This window comes from Periplaneta americana, chromosome 15, assembly GCF_040183065.1.
Source record: "Periplaneta americana isolate PAMFEO1 chromosome 15, P.americana_PAMFEO1_priV1, whole genome shotgun sequence".
Taxonomy (NCBI): domain Eukaryota; kingdom Metazoa; phylum Arthropoda; class Insecta; order Blattodea; family Blattidae; genus Periplaneta; species Periplaneta americana.
The window spans coordinates 18,613,391-18,633,403 of record NC_091131.1 but is presented as its reverse complement, the minus strand read 5'-3'; the positions used below and the strand labels follow the sequence as shown (position 1 = coordinate 18,633,403).

General features: G+C 36.4%; 1 protein-coding gene across 1 annotated transcript; it reads left to right on the top strand.

The window, feature by feature from the left end:
* Positions 1-941: 941 nt before the first annotated feature.
* Positions 942-19,299, top strand: Dop1R1 (Dopamine 1-like receptor 1). Its single transcript, XM_069846761.1, has 4 exons — positions 942-1,044; positions 7,641-7,950; positions 10,752-11,127; positions 15,778-19,299. The coding sequence occupies exons 2-4, from the start codon at positions 7,790-7,792 to the stop codon at positions 16,327-16,329; spliced, it is 1,089 nt and encodes a 362-aa protein (XP_069702862.1). The 5' UTR covers positions 942-1,044; positions 7,641-7,789; the 3' UTR covers positions 16,330-19,299.
* Positions 19,300-20,013: the final 714 nt, after the last annotated feature.

The window sequence follows — 20,013 nt, the reverse complement described above, 5'->3', positions numbered from 1 at the left end:
TGTTTCACCCACGTTACAAGCTTGGAGGTAAAGGTTGTTTACTACAGATAGGGCCTACTTTCATTATATATATATATATATATATGGTATAGTAAATAGTTTTGCAACATGTAGAGACTGGGAAAACAATTTAATAAAATCATCCGAATCATACTCGTTCATTTTATAGGCAATCTTGCAGGTCGCATTTAAAAGAACCTAGGAATATTAACATTTTCTTCAGTGTATTTGCTAGGACTTCTTGTCATACTACATGACAATTTTGCTTAGGTTATTCTTTTAAGCATTCCTTCTAGGAATAGCTCAAGTGTTTTAAATTTAGCGTACATAAGTTTAGATTAAGTTCCTAGCACGTATTTGACGAAATACTAGGTATTTCCACTTCAATTTAACTGATTTATGCAAACGAAATTAAGACAGCTGACGATTCTAATGTCAGTTATCACCACGCCCACTTTGTTTTGGGCGCATAAGTTCATTACCGACGGTCGTTCAATTTTCTTCAAACATGGCGGCGCAATGACCACTCTATATCTTTCTCTTTCTAACTCGTTGGTTCTCCGTAACTGAAAGGCTCAGAAACGCACTTCATTCATACAATCTTTCTTTAGTGCGTGACGTCACGTTACCATGGAAACCAAGTGCTGTATGAGAATGGGAGCCCAAATAATTTCACCTCTACAGTATTGTAAGTTCCAATAGACACCGCTCGGCGGTCGTAACAGTTGACATTATTCTATTCAGTGGACGGTTACAGGTACTATTTATACAACTAAACACTGTTCATAACGACTGAAAAGAAAACTTTTTTTTTTTTTGTTTTAGAAATATGATACCGGTAATAACTAGAATTAATTAATAGTACGAGATAAAATTGTGTTTTACGCATAAATAAGTGAAGTCGCACTTCACCTGAATAACCGCCCCTGTTTCAGAATGACCTTGTGACGGATGTCTCGACCACAGCGCTAACGGGCAACAGCACCGGCTATGAGGAGGAGGGAGAGCCCGACGCACTCACCACGCTCACCGTGGTGCTCGTGGGTAAGTGACAGTTACTCATAAACCCGTCTGACAAGTAGTGAAAAGATTTTGCAGTCCTTAGATTTCCGTCCATATTTATCAGGATGTTGTAACTTCAGATTATTCGTGAAGAGTAAGGAGCGATTGACTTCGGCGTGGTTCTCAGTGTACTGTTCAAGGAAAGAAGGCTCGTTGCAAATGCGATAACTTCTATTCCAATTCAGTTTTCTGGGTCGCGAGAGAAAGTGGACTCTAATTCAATCCCAACTAACTACAGCACATACAGACTAATGTAAGAAAAGCAAAACTAACCAAAATAATAAATCAAACTTGAAAAAATAATAAATAATAGACTAACGAAGTCAACACCAACGCAAAGAAATTCGAAAGCAATGCGCGTAAATCAAAACTAAACTAAGAAAGTCAAAATGGACATCTATAAACCAGATAACTAAGCTCTAAGGGTGCTATTCATAGACATTTCGCTAGCCCGCGCAGCGAATAGGGATTATAAAGAATGAACACTTCGCGTCGGTACCTTTGATGTAGCCGGACTGATTTCAATGACCTTCAAGCCTGCTAGAGCGTCAGATTCTGCTATCTCCCTAGAGTTGGCGCTGACATCACACCAGCTAGCAGTCGACACAGCGGAAATATAACACATACAATTAATACATCTAGGTACATTATGTACTCAAATAAAATAAATTGGATCCATAAAATAATAAATCCTTCATTAACTGTAATGTCTAGACTCTAGAGTTCCTTTATAATGAGAGTTCAGACGTTGACCCCAACAACAATTAAAATATGTAATGATTTGATAGCGCTGAAAATGGAAAAACAAAACTCTTACGAGAAGTAAAACCATATACCTATATTATATTATATATAAATATTGAACGAATTCTATACTTAATTTTATAATGTATTATATTATTTTATAATATAATTTATGATATCTGAAATATAAAATATTATTATTACAACTAGTTTGTCACTGAGAAATAAGGAAAAGCGGTTAACTTGAATTTATTTGAAGCAAAGCGTTACTGGATTATGCAATAAGGTAGGCGATGTTTGGATCCTGTGTCTTAATTCTATTCTCAATTATTATCTTAGCGTATGCTCGATTACACTACCTCTAGCGCTTGAAAGTGGAACTAGCCGCTGGCGCACAGAGAAACAAAACACAGGAAAATTCGTTCAATGTCCATTCTTTATAATCCCTATTCGCTGGCCCGCGCTACGAGCGTGCTAAACTAGCCCCGGCTATCGACTGATTACTTGTACAGAATTCGTATCATATAGCGCTAACACTGGTTTATGAATGTGAAAAACGTTACTTCGCTGATCATCCACCGGAAGCTAGCGCTAAGAATGTCTATGGATACGGCCCTATAAGTCTAAACTTATCTAAAAAAAAAAAACTACACCAAAACTTAGAAAATGAGAAATAAACTATTCAAATTATTACTAACGTCAATGATTTTGAAACTAACGTAGATAAATCAAGCGACATTAACCAGGACATAATGGACCTTAATAAACTAAAGCGAGAATCAGAATCAGCAAACTACAATTAGTATTTAGTATTTATTTATTTAACCTGGTAGAGATAAAGCCGACAGGCCTTCTCTGCCCCTCTACAGGGGATTACAACTATAATATGAAGAATAAAATTACAGTTAATATTAAATTTACAATTACAATTACAAATAAAATTACAATATTAAAATTACAATTACAATAAAAATCAAAGTACGAAAAGATTACCTGACTAATGAAAAACAAAGAATATTTTATATTTATTGAATTACAAATTAAACCTAGAATAACAAAATTGTATAGTAATGAAACAACTAACCTAAAAAAATTGAAATTTCTTTTCAGTCCCCCGATCGTGGATTTAGTTTCGTTTCAACGCTTCCAATTTTTTATAATTATATAAGATTTTCGGAATTACTGAAAATGTCGATTTATTTAAATCATTATATAATTACATTATTAATATTATTATGGTAATTATTATTGTCATCGTTATCATAATTATTATTATTATTATTATTATTATTATTATTATTATTATTATTATTATTATTATTTTGTTAAAGCTGGTAATTTATGCATAATCTATAGTACTGCTATTTGTTACTATATAATTTGCCATTTATAGCTAATTTTACATCTTTTGGTTATGATTACTGTATTTATTTTTTATTTTTTTATTTTGTATTTTTCATTTATATCTATATATGTGTCTTTTGCTTACGTATTATGTATTTGTTATTTTTCCTCATTTCTCATTTGTATTTACACTTGTATCTTGTGTTTTTATCCCTTTTTTCATTCTATCTCCAATTTTATGTTGTAAGCAAATTTTTGTACTGTCTGTCGTAATTGGGGCTTTGCTCTGTTATAGAAATAACTAAATAAATAAATAATGAAACTGTGACCTAAATTTTTCTTGTAATTTTCGCTTAAAAAATTTATATTAACATGCATGCAATAATCAACTATCCTGAGACTCAAAATTATATTTTTGAAATCTTTGTTTGTATGTCTTTTTGTTTGTTACCTTTTTTTCACGCGATAATGACTGAACCGATTTCTACAAAAATTTGTGTGTAAAATAAGTTATAGCTCACTTCGATTTTAAGTTACATTGCATTCTAAATACTTCCTTTAAAAGAAAGGTTATAAAGTGCCCTGAAGTAAATAAATCGAAATATCTCGCTTATTATTGATCTATTAGGACAATATTACATAACAAAAGTTGCTTTCAAAATGTTTCCGACAAGTTTTATTCCATGAAAAATTTTGGTAGGATTGATATTTAACTAGATAATTATATAAATTTTAAAATAACAATGCGTTTTATGTCAGTGCCGCCTCGATGACATGATAAAGTGAAAACAAATTACTCTGCGTTTATTTAAGGTGGCTTTGCAAGATAAATGAGCGATGTAGGTAACAAAATTTGTCTTGAATAATTTATTTCTTATTTTCTAACTTTTGGTTTAGTTTTTTTTAGGTAAGTTCATTCTTACTGAGCTTAGTTTTGGTTTATTCATGTCCATTATTATTTGCAGTTCAATTTTGCATCCCAATTTACAGTCTTGGAGAGTTCTTTTGCACGTGTTTGACTCGACTACCTGGCAGCTGAACGAACATCTTTCCAATAGCTTCCCAAACATCATGTTTTCTTACTTTATTGTGGTAAGAGGATGCTTGGGATTCCATAAAGTTTCCTGGTCCCTATATGCATTAATAAGATTTATAACAGCGTCTTCCGTCCACTCCAGTTTTGACATCCTGTTGGTGAAATTGAACTAAGCGCTGCGTTCTGCTACGAACTACAAACTAGTGGCAAATCCCGTCCACAACGAATACCGACTTTCTTTGATGTACCGACAAGCGACGGATCACTTCCGAAGGCAAACCAAAAGATCGGTTTGCCTTTGTTGCGACGTACACACGCTCCGATTTCAATAAGCGAATGCATTCGTTTGTCGTTCGTTCGTTGTTCGTTCGCTAAGTGTGTACTGTCCACATTTCACGAGATGATCCGAGCAAGAAATGCAAGGTTTTCCCCCACTCTCACAACCAAACATCGAGACAGAATCGGGTTTGTGTGCTCTAAACTTTCGCTATCAACTACAGTGAAAACATTGTCCCTCAGTAAAACATTAACTTTGTATCCGGATTATTAATTCATACAGGCTACATATTATTCATTTAATATCTATAATTAAGTTAATTACGGAAAGCAATTATTCAGCGACAGTGTTATACTACACCAGTCAATGTAAATATTATATTTTTGGTTTACAATATAGTAATTACTACTACTACTACTACTACTACTACTACTACTGCTGCTGCTGCTGCTGCTACTACCTTAATTTATTAATTTAATTATTTAATTTATTAAGATTTTTTAAATATATATAAATTAAAATTTTTACGAGAATAATGCTGCATGTTATTTACAGACGTGGACAAATTATTAGCAAAATTGAAGATTTTTATTAGTATATATTTTTACAAAATATCACTCTTCAATTCAGAATACAGTTGACATTTTTGCGTAATTACACATTTAAAAAAATGAAGATTTGTATTGTATATTTTCAAAATTTGACTCTTCAATTTGCACTACAGTTGATATTTCGGATATTTCCAAATTATTAGCGAAACTGAAGATTTTTATAATATATTTTTACTAAATTTGACTCTTCAATTTAGACTGCACTGGCATTTTTGCATATTTACAAGTTATTAGTAAAATTGAAGATTTTTATTATATATTTTTACAAAATTCGATTCTTCAATTTAGACTGCAGTTGACATTTTTGCACATTTACAAATTATTAGCAACATTGAATATTTTCATTATATATTTTTTCAAAATTTGACTCTTCAATTTAGAATACAGTTGACATTTTTGCATAGGCCTATTTCTATCTACTGTAATGACATAAATATGCAAAATTGTCAACTGTAGTCTAAATTGAAAAGTCAAATTTTGTAAACTGAATTATCATAAAAATCGTCAATTTTGTTAATAATTTGTCCACGTCTGTAAATGAAATATTAAAGCTTCATTTATACTTTTGAGCTAACTAAAGTTTTAAATTTGTTCCCCTCTCGAAGTCACGCCCGTGGTTAACTGAAGTTATTGTAAGTTTCAATAATTTAATGTTGACATTATGAGAGTATTATTGTCAATGTGAATGAAATTAGTATTAAATTACAAAAAATTAATACCTGCGTATTTAGCAGTCCTTTCTGTAGCATTCATCAAAGGACACAATAATCTCTTCTGCCTTGCTTCTTCATCACACATCTTTGTTACATTCGCTATACTTTGTCGTGTTTCACTATGTATAGTTTTTCCATTTTTACACTTTGTAAACATTGTGATAACTGATATGTGACACTACTGAAATGAAACAAAACTCTACTTCGCTTTAAAACTACTTAACTAAATATTTCACTGACCAAACAACTTCGTAACTCATTGTCTAACTAAATTACGAATTTAAGATAATTGCCTGATTAAAGCGTAATGCAGCCAATCTGGCACGATATTTAAGTTAACTTAAGACATTAAAATCTGACTCAAGAATGTTTTAATATAAACTACACTTGTTATCCACAGTATTCACAACACAAACATCATACAATAAAATGTCAACAGTAACTAAAATGCTTGCATATTTTGCAAAACCAACGTTTTCTGGTTGAATGTCACTGAACTTTGTCCCAGCCAGTCAATGGCACCACCAGTGGCGGTGGGTCAATAAGAGCACAAGAGCACGTGAACACCTTGTTTCCATTAATGCACGACTAGTTTTATTATTTGATACCGTATTGACGTAGTGGGAATGTATAATATCAGAATCGAGTATTTTAAACTTCCAGCATCTTGCATAAACTTCTTATGTAAACTTGGCAACATCCGTTCGCGTACAAGCCGTGCTCTTTTCAAGGTGGTTATAGGAATTTCACGCATGCGCGGGAGAAAATTCTCTTTAGCTGGCCGCTTATGACTCGTCAAGAGCACAAAGCGTTAAGTGAACATGATGAGTATCTATCCTACAGATGTCAGGTGTATCGACGCCTATCGTTCACGTGCTATATCTCGAGGAGGAAATTTAATAGCCTGTAGATGTCAGCATCTGACTGTAGGAACGTTTACTTTACGAGGATGTGTGTACAGTGCTGCTACGAGAGTGTAGTTTGTGAATTACTACACTTCAGTGTCGGCATAATAGCACAGTTTGACTTTTAAACACGTGGTGGCTGAATTTAAGTATCTGTATGGTGGTGTATAATATTTAAGAATAATATTTACTGGTTTGTATTTATAGTAATCAATCTATGCGAATGGGATTACAGTACTGGTATAGGCTATAGTGTATCAGTGTGTTGTGAATCAAAATATATTACTGAGCACACGTGTTTGTAAATAACGGGACTGTGGTATGTATTCATTTTTAGCAAACGTAAACAATGAACTCTGTTCAAGCAATTTTGAACAGTAAAGAACTGGGTAAACTGGCTTACCAGGAAAAATTGGAAATAAAAAAACTGGATTTCATTATTATTATTATTATTATTATTATTATTATTATTATTATTATTATATGTTGTTTTGAATTTATATACGGTTTTTTTCGATAGTGGCACATTGGAATCATGACATTTCATATTAGATTAAAAGTACGATTTCAAATTCTCTTCGATTTTGGAACCACAAAATTGTGAACACATATAATATTTTATCACGAGCCGCCACTGGGCACCACCCTCATCTACCTGCTCTTTCAGACGCTTTAAGTTATTGTACATTTCCTTACCGTCGACTCTTACTCCGCAAGGACCATTCCCCCTCACAGAGATCATCTCGTGAAGTGTGGATAGTACGCACCTTTAAACACAATTTTGAAAATAATTCAGAAGAAAATGAGATATAACTTATTATAATATAATTGTTCACAGAGTAATAACAGAGCTGTATTTCGTCTGCTACTGAATTTCGATCTGTGACGAAATTCGAACACTAAACAAAAATTCGCCAACCTTGGTAATGAGTTGCCATTGCATTGTAGGTGTTTTCTTGTCGCTGGTCATATTCCTGTCCATCGCGGGCAACATCCTCGTGTGCGTGGCCATCTACACGGACCGCGGACTCCGGCGGATTGGCAACCTGTTCCTGGCGTCGCTGGCCATCGCGGACTTGTTCGTGTCCAGTCTGGTGATGACGTTCGCCGTGGTCAACGACCTACTGGGCTACTGGATGTTCGGAGCGCAGTTCTGCGATACTTGGATCGCCTTCGACGTCATGTGCTCCACCGCCTCCATCCTCAACCTGTGTGCCATCTCCTTGGACCGCTACATTCACATCAAGGACCCGCTCAGGTTAGACGCCAAACTGTTAACATACAAACAGTCCAAGTGGTACGGCAGTGTAGGGGTTGTTAATACTGTATAGAAATTTAACTATTTCTCTCTAGTTGTTTTTAATATTATTACTCTAGGGCAGTGATGTCAAAGCAAGCGCATTTTTCTGACCTTGACGTCGTGCGCGGGCAGCAAGCGCTAAGTATGGAAAGAGGAAGGGTTGTGTATATGAATAAGCAGCCTGTTGGATTAAGAAAACAGTGGTGCACAAACTTCAAACGGAACGTGAAATTTTATGTCCTTATTTTATGTCTTCTTTCTGTTTAATATTATCTATATTGCCTGTAAAGGAAAAGTACTAACACTGATTTCTTAATATTGCATTTGTGTTTTAATCTTAATAACATAATAGAGAGTTAAGAAGGAATATTCACTTAAATTCCATAGTAGTATAATATTATACTGTATTAAGCGGATGAAATACATCATTCATAAAGAAAGTGATATTCCAAAGAAAGAGATTGAGTATGAAATGATAAGTTGGAATTTATATTGATGGTATCTTTAGCCTTACAAAAGTAATCAATAAACTAATCAAAACAATATTACAGTACAAAGCAAAGTTACTTAGGTAATGTATCTGTTTTAAGTGTAACTAATATTACATAACAAAACTCTTATCACTTTATGCTTTTAAGGTGATATTTGTGAGCAACTTCGTATCATCAGAATATTAAATTATTTTCTCGAAATCTGCTGAAGCTATAGAGCTGACATTTTTACAACTCATGGGCACGTATCTTTTGCTTATGATGTAACAGTAGTTGCTTTGTTAATTCATTTCCTTACAAACAATTTCCATTCGAATGTTTTCCAAATTTTCAATACACTATCTTCATTAATACGTATATACGGTATATTAGACTTACGGAACATTCTGTAAGGCTACTAAATAAATAGGCCTATACCCGAAAATTTCACTTTTCTATACGAAAAGTTGAGACAATATTCCTTTTGAATAAAAAAATCAAACTTGTGAAAAATGAGCATTAAAATATTAAAACTTACATTCTTATAATGCACTTATACTTCTCAGGCAAATCGAAAAATTAACATGGATACAGTTTTAATAAGTTCTCTTCCCTTTATCAATTGAATCAGTGCTGGCCATCCCTGAATATAGCTCGACTAAGCGGCATATACCACCTCTTTCGTCTGTCTCTTTCCTTTCCGCTGTAAAGCGCTCAGGCTCTCCTGGGCTCTAAAGCGCGCGCTTGCTCCTGTGGGCATCAATTGACATGCCTGGCATAGCGCATCCACTACATAACGTCGTAACGAACACATCAGGGATGTACAGTACAGCGAATAAAGGCAGCAATTATTACGATAACTTGCCTTACTAAATTTCTGGCTATGTAATAGGGCTAATTACTAAGTTATTTAATATACATGTACATGTATAAACAAAACCGCAAAGGGAAGGGTTTTTAGGAACAAAAAGAGAAATAGGAAAAGTTAATTGTATGTAAACCATTTTCTTGTTAAAAGCAATTATTTATTATGTAAATACTTCACTTCATTGGTTAGGAGAAACTAATAGGATCTACCTGCTCGACGTGTGTGATCTCTAAGTACTTTTGAGTATTTGTTGAAAAAATAATAATGGCAATATTGATTGAAATAGAGTATATTGATTGTGTTGTAGTCCTTACTCTCCAGTCGTGATTATGTAATGAGTTTTCTTAGAGTGATTTGTGAGATGCTCATAACACGAAAAAACAAATTGATTAAATTAATATATTGAGAGCCATCGTAATTTTTGGGGTCGATCATTTAAGGGGATAAGTATGATTTTTAAATGTTCCACAATTTTCGGCCAAAATTGGTGAAATTTAAACTGTATAAACAGATCTGTAATAATATCATCTGTACAAAATTTGGTGCAATTAGGTCTAATAGTTTTGAAATTATATTTTAAAGTATATTTTATATTGACGTTACTAAAAAATCTCTGTGCATCAAAGTTTTCAAAATGTTTAGTTCATATTTGCTCAAAATCATGAAAATAGTTATTTGAGTAAAAGTGAATTAGCTTTTTCAGCTTAGTAATAGTATAAGTTAAAGTGCAATCAAAGATAAAATATTATTTATAAATTAAAGAAACACGTAGTCTAATAAAAGTAAATATCCAGAAACAAGCAACAAATAAAACATCAACAATACATTTAAAATAAAGAAATAAAAGGAATCTAGATACAACCTACTGACCAAAATGTAAATTAATTACCTTCGATGTCAATTCCGAATTAAATTTATTTCTCATAATGCCGTTTTATGTTGCTTTTTTGCAAATGATATATTTTTTGCACAACAAACACTGGACTTCATCACCATGTTCGAAGCATAAATATTGTATCTTCCACTCTTCCTTGAAAGCTATAAGCGCTTCCGTTCCGTCATGATGCGCTGTGTTCTAAGATCTGTGCATCCTTTAGCAATGTTTACAGGTAAAAGAGCTCCGCGCGCGCGCAGCGGGCAGAAAAGAACTCTCGCTCGAAAGTACTGGTCACCATCGCAAGACTGTTCTAGGGTCACTTGGATGAAACCGACAGATTTTCGCCTAAGACTGACGCAACTCCGTCTTTAGATGCTAATAATCTCGGTTTTATGCCTATTTTTTCCTGAAGGAATAAATAAAAACCAATTAGCCTATTCATGTCTCAGGACTAAGGACGATGACATGTCCCTCTTCCGTTAATAACGTCACGAAAACGCAAACGAAGTAAAACTGTGCCTGAGTTGGACGTGGTCTGCACTAGGTACGGGCGCTGGGTGACGCGGAAGGTGGCCGTCGGCTCCATAGCGGGCATCTGGCTGCTGGCGGCGCTCATCTCCTTCCTGCCCATCTCGCTGGGGCTGCACCGCCCGCCCGAACCCTACGTGCACCAGGTGGGCGACACCGAGTACCCCACGTGCGCGCTGGACCTCACGCCCACGTACGCGGTGGTGTCCTCCTGCATCAGCTTCTACTTCCCCACCTTCGTGATGCTGGGGATCTACTGCCGCCTCTACCTCTACGCGCAGAAGCATGTCAAGAATATACGCGCCGTGACGCGTCCTCTGACTGCGTCCTCGGCTACCACCAACTTCGGGGCCACCCTGGACTCCAACTCGCCCACCCACAATAAGATCCAGGTCAGTAGCGCCATCTGATCATATACAGGGACATCATTTTATTATTACTTCAATTTTTATTGTACCTGAGTTTTTGAATGTACTTCACTTCCACCCCCTCTACTAGTAAACATCCAACCGTCCTCCACACAGAACCGAAGCCGCGTATGTAGCACTGAGTTAGTGAGTATTGTACGTTCCATAAATATGTTCGCGTTTTCCAGTGCCGAAAGAGCTTTCAATATTCAATCATATTTCCGCACAGGTACTGTCGTCCGTTTGCCTACGTCGCATCCCGGTTTCCCCCACCTGCTTCTGTTCGCCCCTCTGTAAAGTCTAGTAGCTGGGCTGTCTTAGCTCTTTTCTGAAAACATTAATTAATGAATTGGACGTCTACGTAATATTATACAACTGTTTAAAATAACTTAAATAAAAGGGCCTCGTTAAGTAATTAACTGCCACGTGATTCCCCTCTCCTCTTTCTACGACCCTGTGACAAAACCACTTGAACGGACAGCAGATAGCATTTGTGAGTAATTTTATCTTTTCGGATCGGGCAGAAATGAAGATTAAATTTACAGTACGTAAGGTACTCTTTTATAGACTAAGTACAGAATTATTTCAACATGAGTTACTCGTACGAAAGACGAAAATTGTAATTGGATTAGGTACAATAGTCTATAGTGCGATAATATGCACAAAAGAACTAAAGCCTGTATCGAAATGAACGGCTGCCATTTAAAAAATGTGTTTAAATATCCATATTATGATTATTTTCCAATTTAACTTCATTCTCTATATTGTACGCTAATGTGCTGTAGACAGTATAATATACACTGCATAATGAATACGTCCGAATGGATAGCTCAATTCCTGAGTAAAAACACCAAGTGTTAATACAGTACTGTATTTTGATTAAACAAAAAACGTAATGAAAATTATAAAACTCAAAATTGCGATATTTCCTAGTTTACATAAATGGATGAACTACTTTTCTTCCCTCCTATACCTAGTAAAGTGATTTGTATTTTACGCCAGTATCATCGAAATCCAGTCTTGGAAGGGGGACCAAGCGGTGTTTCCGGTTCTAGACCTTTAATCCGAAGATATAGCCAGGTTGATATTAAAAATGTGAGTAAAAATAAAATGATGTCCCTGTATTATTTTAATGTACGAAGTACATATGATATTTCCATGCAGATATTCTGCGTCATCATCCGATGAAAGAGTAATGGAACGGAGAAAAATTCTCTCCGGCACCGGGATTTGAACCCGGGTTTTCAGCTCTATAATCTTTTCGCTGTAAGAAAAATCCTAATATAAACAATGCTGAAGTGAGGCTTCATTGGCCGCTGTTTGGCGCCATAGATTCTCAGTACATGTTCCCGCCTACTGTTGTACATTCTGTTTCATGTTAAACATTTCCCGTTACTCGTCAAGTAGACCTAACCTCACTACTATGCATTCGTTTGCTTAGGAAACATTTACTTTATAATTACTGTAATTAAATCTCACATAACTGATTATATACATTTAAGATTACTTTTTTTCTCCGCTTTTGAGAGGGTTTCTACTCTTATGTTTAATAACCACACACACCGAGGATGCAGACGCCATACTTCAGTACAACGTGCTTACGTGAACAACTACGAACTCTAGTGACGCTAGCTTGTTACGAGAACAGATTACCTCGGTATTACTGTTGGTATTCATCCGCATTCATAGTACATAACAAAATATAAAACTAGCTTTTCTTTTACATATCGTTTTACATATGAGTGAAGTTATAGTATATGTTTCATTGTATTTAACAACTAGAATTCAATTTTTTATTTTATAATAATACAAGATGATAGTTTCCAAATACGGACTATATTTTTTCTGCGTCGTGTGAGTGTTTCGACTGTGAGCCAATCACGGGTATGACAGCCAGGTGATTGTGTTTACATTAGGATTTTTCTTACAGCGAAAACAGTATACGTGCTGATGCTTTATCCACTAAGCCACACTGGATACCCATCCCGGTGTCGGACAGAATCGCCTCAGTTTAAGTTCCAACTCTTGGGTTCCCTCTAGTGGCCGCCCTCTGCACTACGTCATAGATATCTATGAACGTAGGACTGAAGTCCACACATGTGCTGAGGTGTACTCATTATGAGTGACTAGTTGGCCGGGATCCGACGGAATAAGCGCCCTCTTAAATCACGAAGTGATTTACGCATATCATATATATTATTTTAATGTGCCGAAGTACATATGATATTTCCATGCAGATATTCTGCGTCATCATACGATGAAAGAGTAATGGAAACGGAGAAAAATTCTCTCCGGCACCGGGATTTGAACCCGGGTTTTCAGCTCTACGTGCTGATGCTTTATCCACTAAGCCACACCGGATACCCATCCCGGTGTCGGATAGAATCGTCCCAGTTTAAGTTCCAACTCTTGGGTTCCCTCTAGTGGCCGCCCTCTGCACTACGTCATAGATGTCTATGAATGTAGGACTGAAGTCCACACATGTGCTGAGGTGCACTCGTTATGAGTGACTAGTTGGCCGGGTCCATTACTCTTTCATCGCCATCTGATTACTTCCAATTGATGATTACTTGTAATTTTGTCTTCCGTCTACGAGATTGATTGGTTGCGATTGTACTGTGATGTCTCTGAGGTGCCCCCACGTTGTGTCAATCCCACATCCAGGGGGACCTGCAGTATGTAGGTATCTAGTGATGATTCAGAAAGCCACCGGCGTGGCTCAGTCGGTTAAGGCGCTTGCCTGCCGGTCTAAAGTTGCGTTCGGACGCGGGTTCGATCCCTGCTTGGGCTGATTACCTGGTTGGGTTTTTTCCGAGGTTTTCCTCAACCGTAATGTGAATGCAAGGTAAACTATGACGAATCCTCGGCCTCATCTCGCCAAATATCATCTCGCTATCACCAATCTCACCGACGCTAAATAACCTAGTAGTTGATACAGCGTCGTTAACCAACTAAAATAAAAATTTAAAAAAAAAATTATTCAGAGACTGTACCCTCCTTCCTCACACTGAAGTGCTCTGTAAGTCTGTACCGTAAGAGAAATGAAACAGATAATAAAAAGAAAAATACCACTTGTTTTTAAAATACCGTTATTCCTCACTTGTTGCTAAAAGTTATGAAAAAACACCAATTTCAAAATAAAAATTTATTCATTTTTTATATTTAAATATACAGTAATGTATATTTTCCTAATGCTAATTTATAAACAAACAAACAATAGGACTTCATTTGGTGTTGTGTGTTTGATTTTATGTATAGTTTGTTAAACATTCCAGTGAACATGGACGTAAGAAGTTTGGGTCATAATTAAAAGCAAGAATATAAGAAAACAATCGTTGGAGCCGTTCATCATAGTTATTCGAAACATAATAGAATAACTTAAGAAGCTACTCTGAAGACATTGTGAAAATTATATTTTTGCATGATCGTGTTTCTGTTGTATTTACAGCTATTATTGTTGTTAGGATTTGAAAGTTAGAATTCCAGCAGAAACTCGTTGCTAGGAAAAACATTCGTCATAACATAAAACTATACTGAAATAGATCCATTACAGTGCACTTATTGTTACTTAGTTACCATTACAGTACAGTTTTGAGAAGGCTTTGGAATAATATTGCTCTAAATTTTAAATTCAAAATATATTGTATTGCAATTTTAAAAATATGATCGTTCAAAAAATGTTGTACAATACACTCGCTCTGTTCATTTTTCAAAATTTTCCTCGATTTTGTAGAAAGCACTTTCCAATCTTCTATCGTAATATACTATAAAATCATCGGAATAAAAACTTTGAAAAAAGAGAAGTGTGCCCAAAAATGTATACAGGCTGTCCCAGAAACGTCGTCCCGATAGGCAATCCAAATCACGCCATCAGAGATGGATGAATATGCTGGTTCAACAACTTTTAATATTTAAAAGAAAATAAAAATTAATTGAATATAAGTTTCATCCCCCTGATACTCATTCAAAACCCATCCAACTTTATACGTGACTCATACGAGTATTTATGTATGTATTTATTTACACTGCAAGTGGGCAAGTACCCAGTGGCAGTGGTATATACAATATAAACAATACACAATAAAATGATAAGCAATACGCAATAAAATTTACAGTACACAATACAATTTTACAATACATATACAATTTTATACACAATACAATTTAACACAATAATAATAAAACATAAATAAAATACCTAATTTTTACAATACAACCTACATAATTATGCATAGGCCCTACATAAGTTTCAATAGTCTTTCACTTTACTCTCATCTCATTCCCTGTAGTGGCACTATGACGCATTTCACTGACACTTTAGCACACATTTCACTGACACTCTGTAACACATTTCACTGACACTATAGAACACATTTCATTGACGCTATAAATTATCACTGATCGGAACTGTTCACTGCACTGTAAAACCATAACTTCACTGACTCACCTCGCTTCACTGATACAACAGTTCAAATAAGTCAAATAATTACACCCTTATGCATACTTATAAACAGAACTACATTTAAAAACAGAACAACATTTATTGTTCAGTATTATTTAAAGAAATGAACGGAGTTTCAGAGACACGATGTATTTAGATCTCTGTATACAGAAGACACTCTCCTCATACCGCAGGTGCACCACCAGTCTTCGCCCTACCACGTGTCGGACCACAAGGCCGCCATCACGGTGGGGGTAATCATGGGGGTGTTCCTGATCTGCTGGGTGCCATTCTTCTGCGTGAACATCGTGGCCGCCTTCTGCAAGACCTGCATCCCGGGCATCGTGTTCAAGGTGCTTACCTGGCTCGGCTACTCCAACTCGGCCTTCAACCCCATCATCTACTCCATCTTCAACACGGAGTTCCGCGAGGCGTTCAAGAAGATCCTCACAGCCCACTACCCGTCGTGGTGCTGCGACGGAAAGTGCGGCTACGAGGCCGTCAGCGGGAGGTCCTCGCTGGGCGGGGTGGGCAAACGACGGAGCGCCGGCGACGGCGGGGAGTTCGGCAGCCTCAGAAACAAGAAGGGACTCGGAGGCACGCCGCGGCACAACGGCTCCTGCACCCACCTCAAGGAGTGCTCGAGTCCGAGGAGCTCCGCCGGGTCCGTGGGCACCCTGCGGCAGACGAGGGTCAACTCCACCGATAAGGACATTGTGGAGGGTGAGGAGATCAGCGCGATATGAACCGTGCTGCCGGGTGAGAGTGGTGGTGAGTGCAGTGCCAGGTGAAACTCTGACGATCTGCGTGTAGAAACAACAGGTAGGGTCACTCTTACTGAACTTGACGATGTTCAAAATTCGTTGACGATTGTTTGAACCGTCAGCTGCCGACCTTACGTGCAAATGTTGACAGCAATGCTCCCTCTCAAATGGACTGTGTACGCCAGCGAAATAAATCGAACGTTCACGAGCAGAATAAATTGAAGAGTGTTACCCCAAAACGCGTTCAGTCCATTTTTATTGAAGCACTGGGCTAGTTTTTATCCACTGGTGTACAGATTTTATCCAATGTGTCGAGTTTTCAAGTGACATTCACAATATCACAAACTTTTAGACAAGGATTGGCGTTGTTTTGGAAGAAAACAATCTTAAAATATGATAGAGGTCTCAAACATAATCATATATATGTATATATCTTAAAAATGGCCAAATAAACTGAGCGAGTTTTGGGATCACAATTTTCAATTGGTGCCACAGTTAAAATCTTATCCTCCAAAACTTGGTGAAAGAACTTCTAAGGGTCATGCAATTTTGTCATATAAGAAAAAATTTCTGCTCAAAGCAATACCAGGTTTGCCCATCAGTAGGATTAATCTTACTGAACTTGTTGATATTCAAGTACGTTAACAATTGTTTCAACCGTCAGCTGTCGACGCAATATCAGATTTGTTCATCAGTAAGGTTACTCTTATTGAATTTGACTACATTCAAGCATGTTAGCAATTGTTTCAACCGTCAGCTGCTGACGCTATATCAAATTTGTTCTTCAGTAAGGTCACTCTTACTGAACTTCACGATATTCAAGTACGTTAACAATTGTTCCAACGTCAGCTGCCGATCTTATGTGCAAAAGCTCCTAGCAGTGCTCCCTCACAGACCAGCATAATAACTAAAACGTTCCCTAGCAGAATAAATTGGTGGCTCACAGTTGAAAACCTACTAAAGGAAGTTTTACAAATTTCATACATTTGCCGAAAGATAAAAATATCTGCTCAGAGGTATAGCAGTTTGTTCAGTAGGATCGCTCTTACAGAACTTGACGACAATTAATCTCGTTTGATTGTTTCAGCTATTGGCTGCCGATATTGTGTGCAAATGTGCATACCAATGCAATACTCACAAATAGACCGTGCATACCATAGGAATAACTCGAACGTTCCCTACCAGACTATATTGGTGCATCACAGTTGAAATAATCTTATCTTGTAAAACCTGCTGAAAGAACTTGTACAAGTACCTAGCAGTTGTCGTATAATAAAAATTTCTGCTCAAAGTAATATCAGGTTTTCAGTAGGATTACTCTTACTGAACTTGACGATATTCAAGTCATTAACGGTTGTTTCAATAGTCAGCTGCCGATCTTATGTGCAAATGCTCATTACAGTCCTCCTTCGCAAATAGATCGTGCACTCCAACACAATAACTCAGACGTTCCCTGGCAGAATAAATTGGTGTCTCAAGTTGATATCGTATCCTGCAAAACCTGCTGGAGGAAGTTTTATAAATTAATGTCAAGCATTTGCTGAAAGATACATTCAAGCTCGTTCGATTGTTTCAGCTTTTGGTAGGTTTTCAGTAGGATTACTCTTACTGAACTTGATGATATTCAAGTTTGTTAACAGTTGTATCAACCGTCAGCTGCCGATCTTGTGTGCAGATGTTCACAGGAATGCTCCCTCGCAAATAGACCGTGCGTGCCATCTGAATATCTGGAACGTTCCTTAACAGAGTAAATTGGTGTCTCAGTTGAAATTTTATCCTGCAAAACCTGCTGAAAGAACTTTCAGCTTTCGACCTTATGTTCAAATGCTCACAGTAGTGCTCCCTCGCAAATAGACCGTGCGCTCCCGCGAATTAATTAACTCAAATGTTCCCAAGCAGAAAAAAATGTTGCCTCACAGTTAAAACATTATCCTGCAAAACCTGCTGAAAGACCTTTTATAAATGCCAGGCAGTTGTCAAGCAAGAAAAATATCTGCTCAGAGCAATATCAGGTTTGTAGGATTGAATTAATATTTATTAATTGCATTAGATTTTCACCCACCGGTAGTTAGAAGAAAAATAAGGATATAGAGCATTATTCTGGAGGAATAGTATACGTTTTAAGAAGTGGCAGTACCAGCTATTCTGGGTAAAAAAAAACTACTATAAATATGTGTCCAATTTTTAATGAGTATGGAGATGCAGCACTTCAATGTTACGCATAAAAAGACTTGCAAATTGTACAAATGATTACATACTATTGACTAAGTACAAAGGAATAGTACTTCTTCGCTTTTTTGGAATCGTCTGAGGGCAGCACTGTTCATAACGGGTGTAGAGAAACAGTTGTTTGTAGTGTCCTTGGTTACAAGGATGGGCATGTTGTTCCAGCATGACGGAGCCCCCGTACATTTTAGCCGACATGTGACACATCATCTTAAACCTCACATTCCTCAAACTATGGATCGGTCTGGGTGGTCACGTTCGTTGGTCCCCAGATCTTACTCCTGTCGATTATTGTCTGTGGAGGTGTATGAAAGACAAAGTGTACAAAAACAAAATAAACGCAAGAGGCGAATTGATCGCTAGCATTAATGAATAGTGCTGCCCTCATAAAAGAACGGCAAGACGATCTCACAAGAGCAACACTTACTGTTGTCATCAGAGCGGAAAAGTGCATTGAACCGTTGAAATGCCTTGATACCATGCAAATTAATAATAATTCATTTGTTTTTACTTGCTCCTACTTGTAAACTTGTTATCCGCAATATTTAAACAGCTATATCTCCACATTCATTGAATTTTAATAGCTTATTTTACGACGCTTTATCAACATCTTAGGTTATTTAGCGTCTGAATAAGATGAAAGTGATAATGCCGGTGAAATGAGTCCGGGGTCCAGCACCGAAAGTTACCCAGCATTTGCTCATATTGGGTTGAGGGAAAACCCCGGAAAAAACATCAACCAGGTAACTTGCCCCGACCGGAAATTGAACCCGGACCACCTGGTTTCGCGGTCAGACGCGCTAACCGTTCCTCCACAGGTGTGTACCACATTTATTGGAAATTGGATACATTTTAAATGAACTGTTTACTCAGAATAGTTCACACTATCATTCCCCATAATATTTACTATACCTCCTGAATTCCCTGTATAGACAAAACTTATTGACAGAAAAACTAAATATATGCAGGGTAGAAACATGGACAAAACAGTCAACGACAGCAAATAAGAGATTGAAGAAGAGAATATAGTAAATAAAAAGTCTATAAAAATGTATCTTATACTACTGCATACACTCTGCATTACCAACATTTTAAGCACTCCCTGTACATTCTGCAGGATAGCTTTGAAGAAATGTATATACGTTGTAGCTCAAAATCACTACTTTTAATCAATTTCTTTAAAAATCTTTATAGTTATTCTGGTGACATTAAAATAAATAAATAAATAAATAAATAAATTGCAATACGACAGTTCTTCCAAAAAGATTTTGGAAGGGCTCCAAAAATGTTAAGTGAAAAAAAACTTTTCGGTATAAAAAATAATTCTAGAGTATTTGAAAATAATTAATTTTAGGAACCTAGGTGATTAAGTGATTCCTTGGAAAATATGGAAGGGCTGGTAGTAAAATAATTTAATTATATCTAAACAGCCTCCTACTA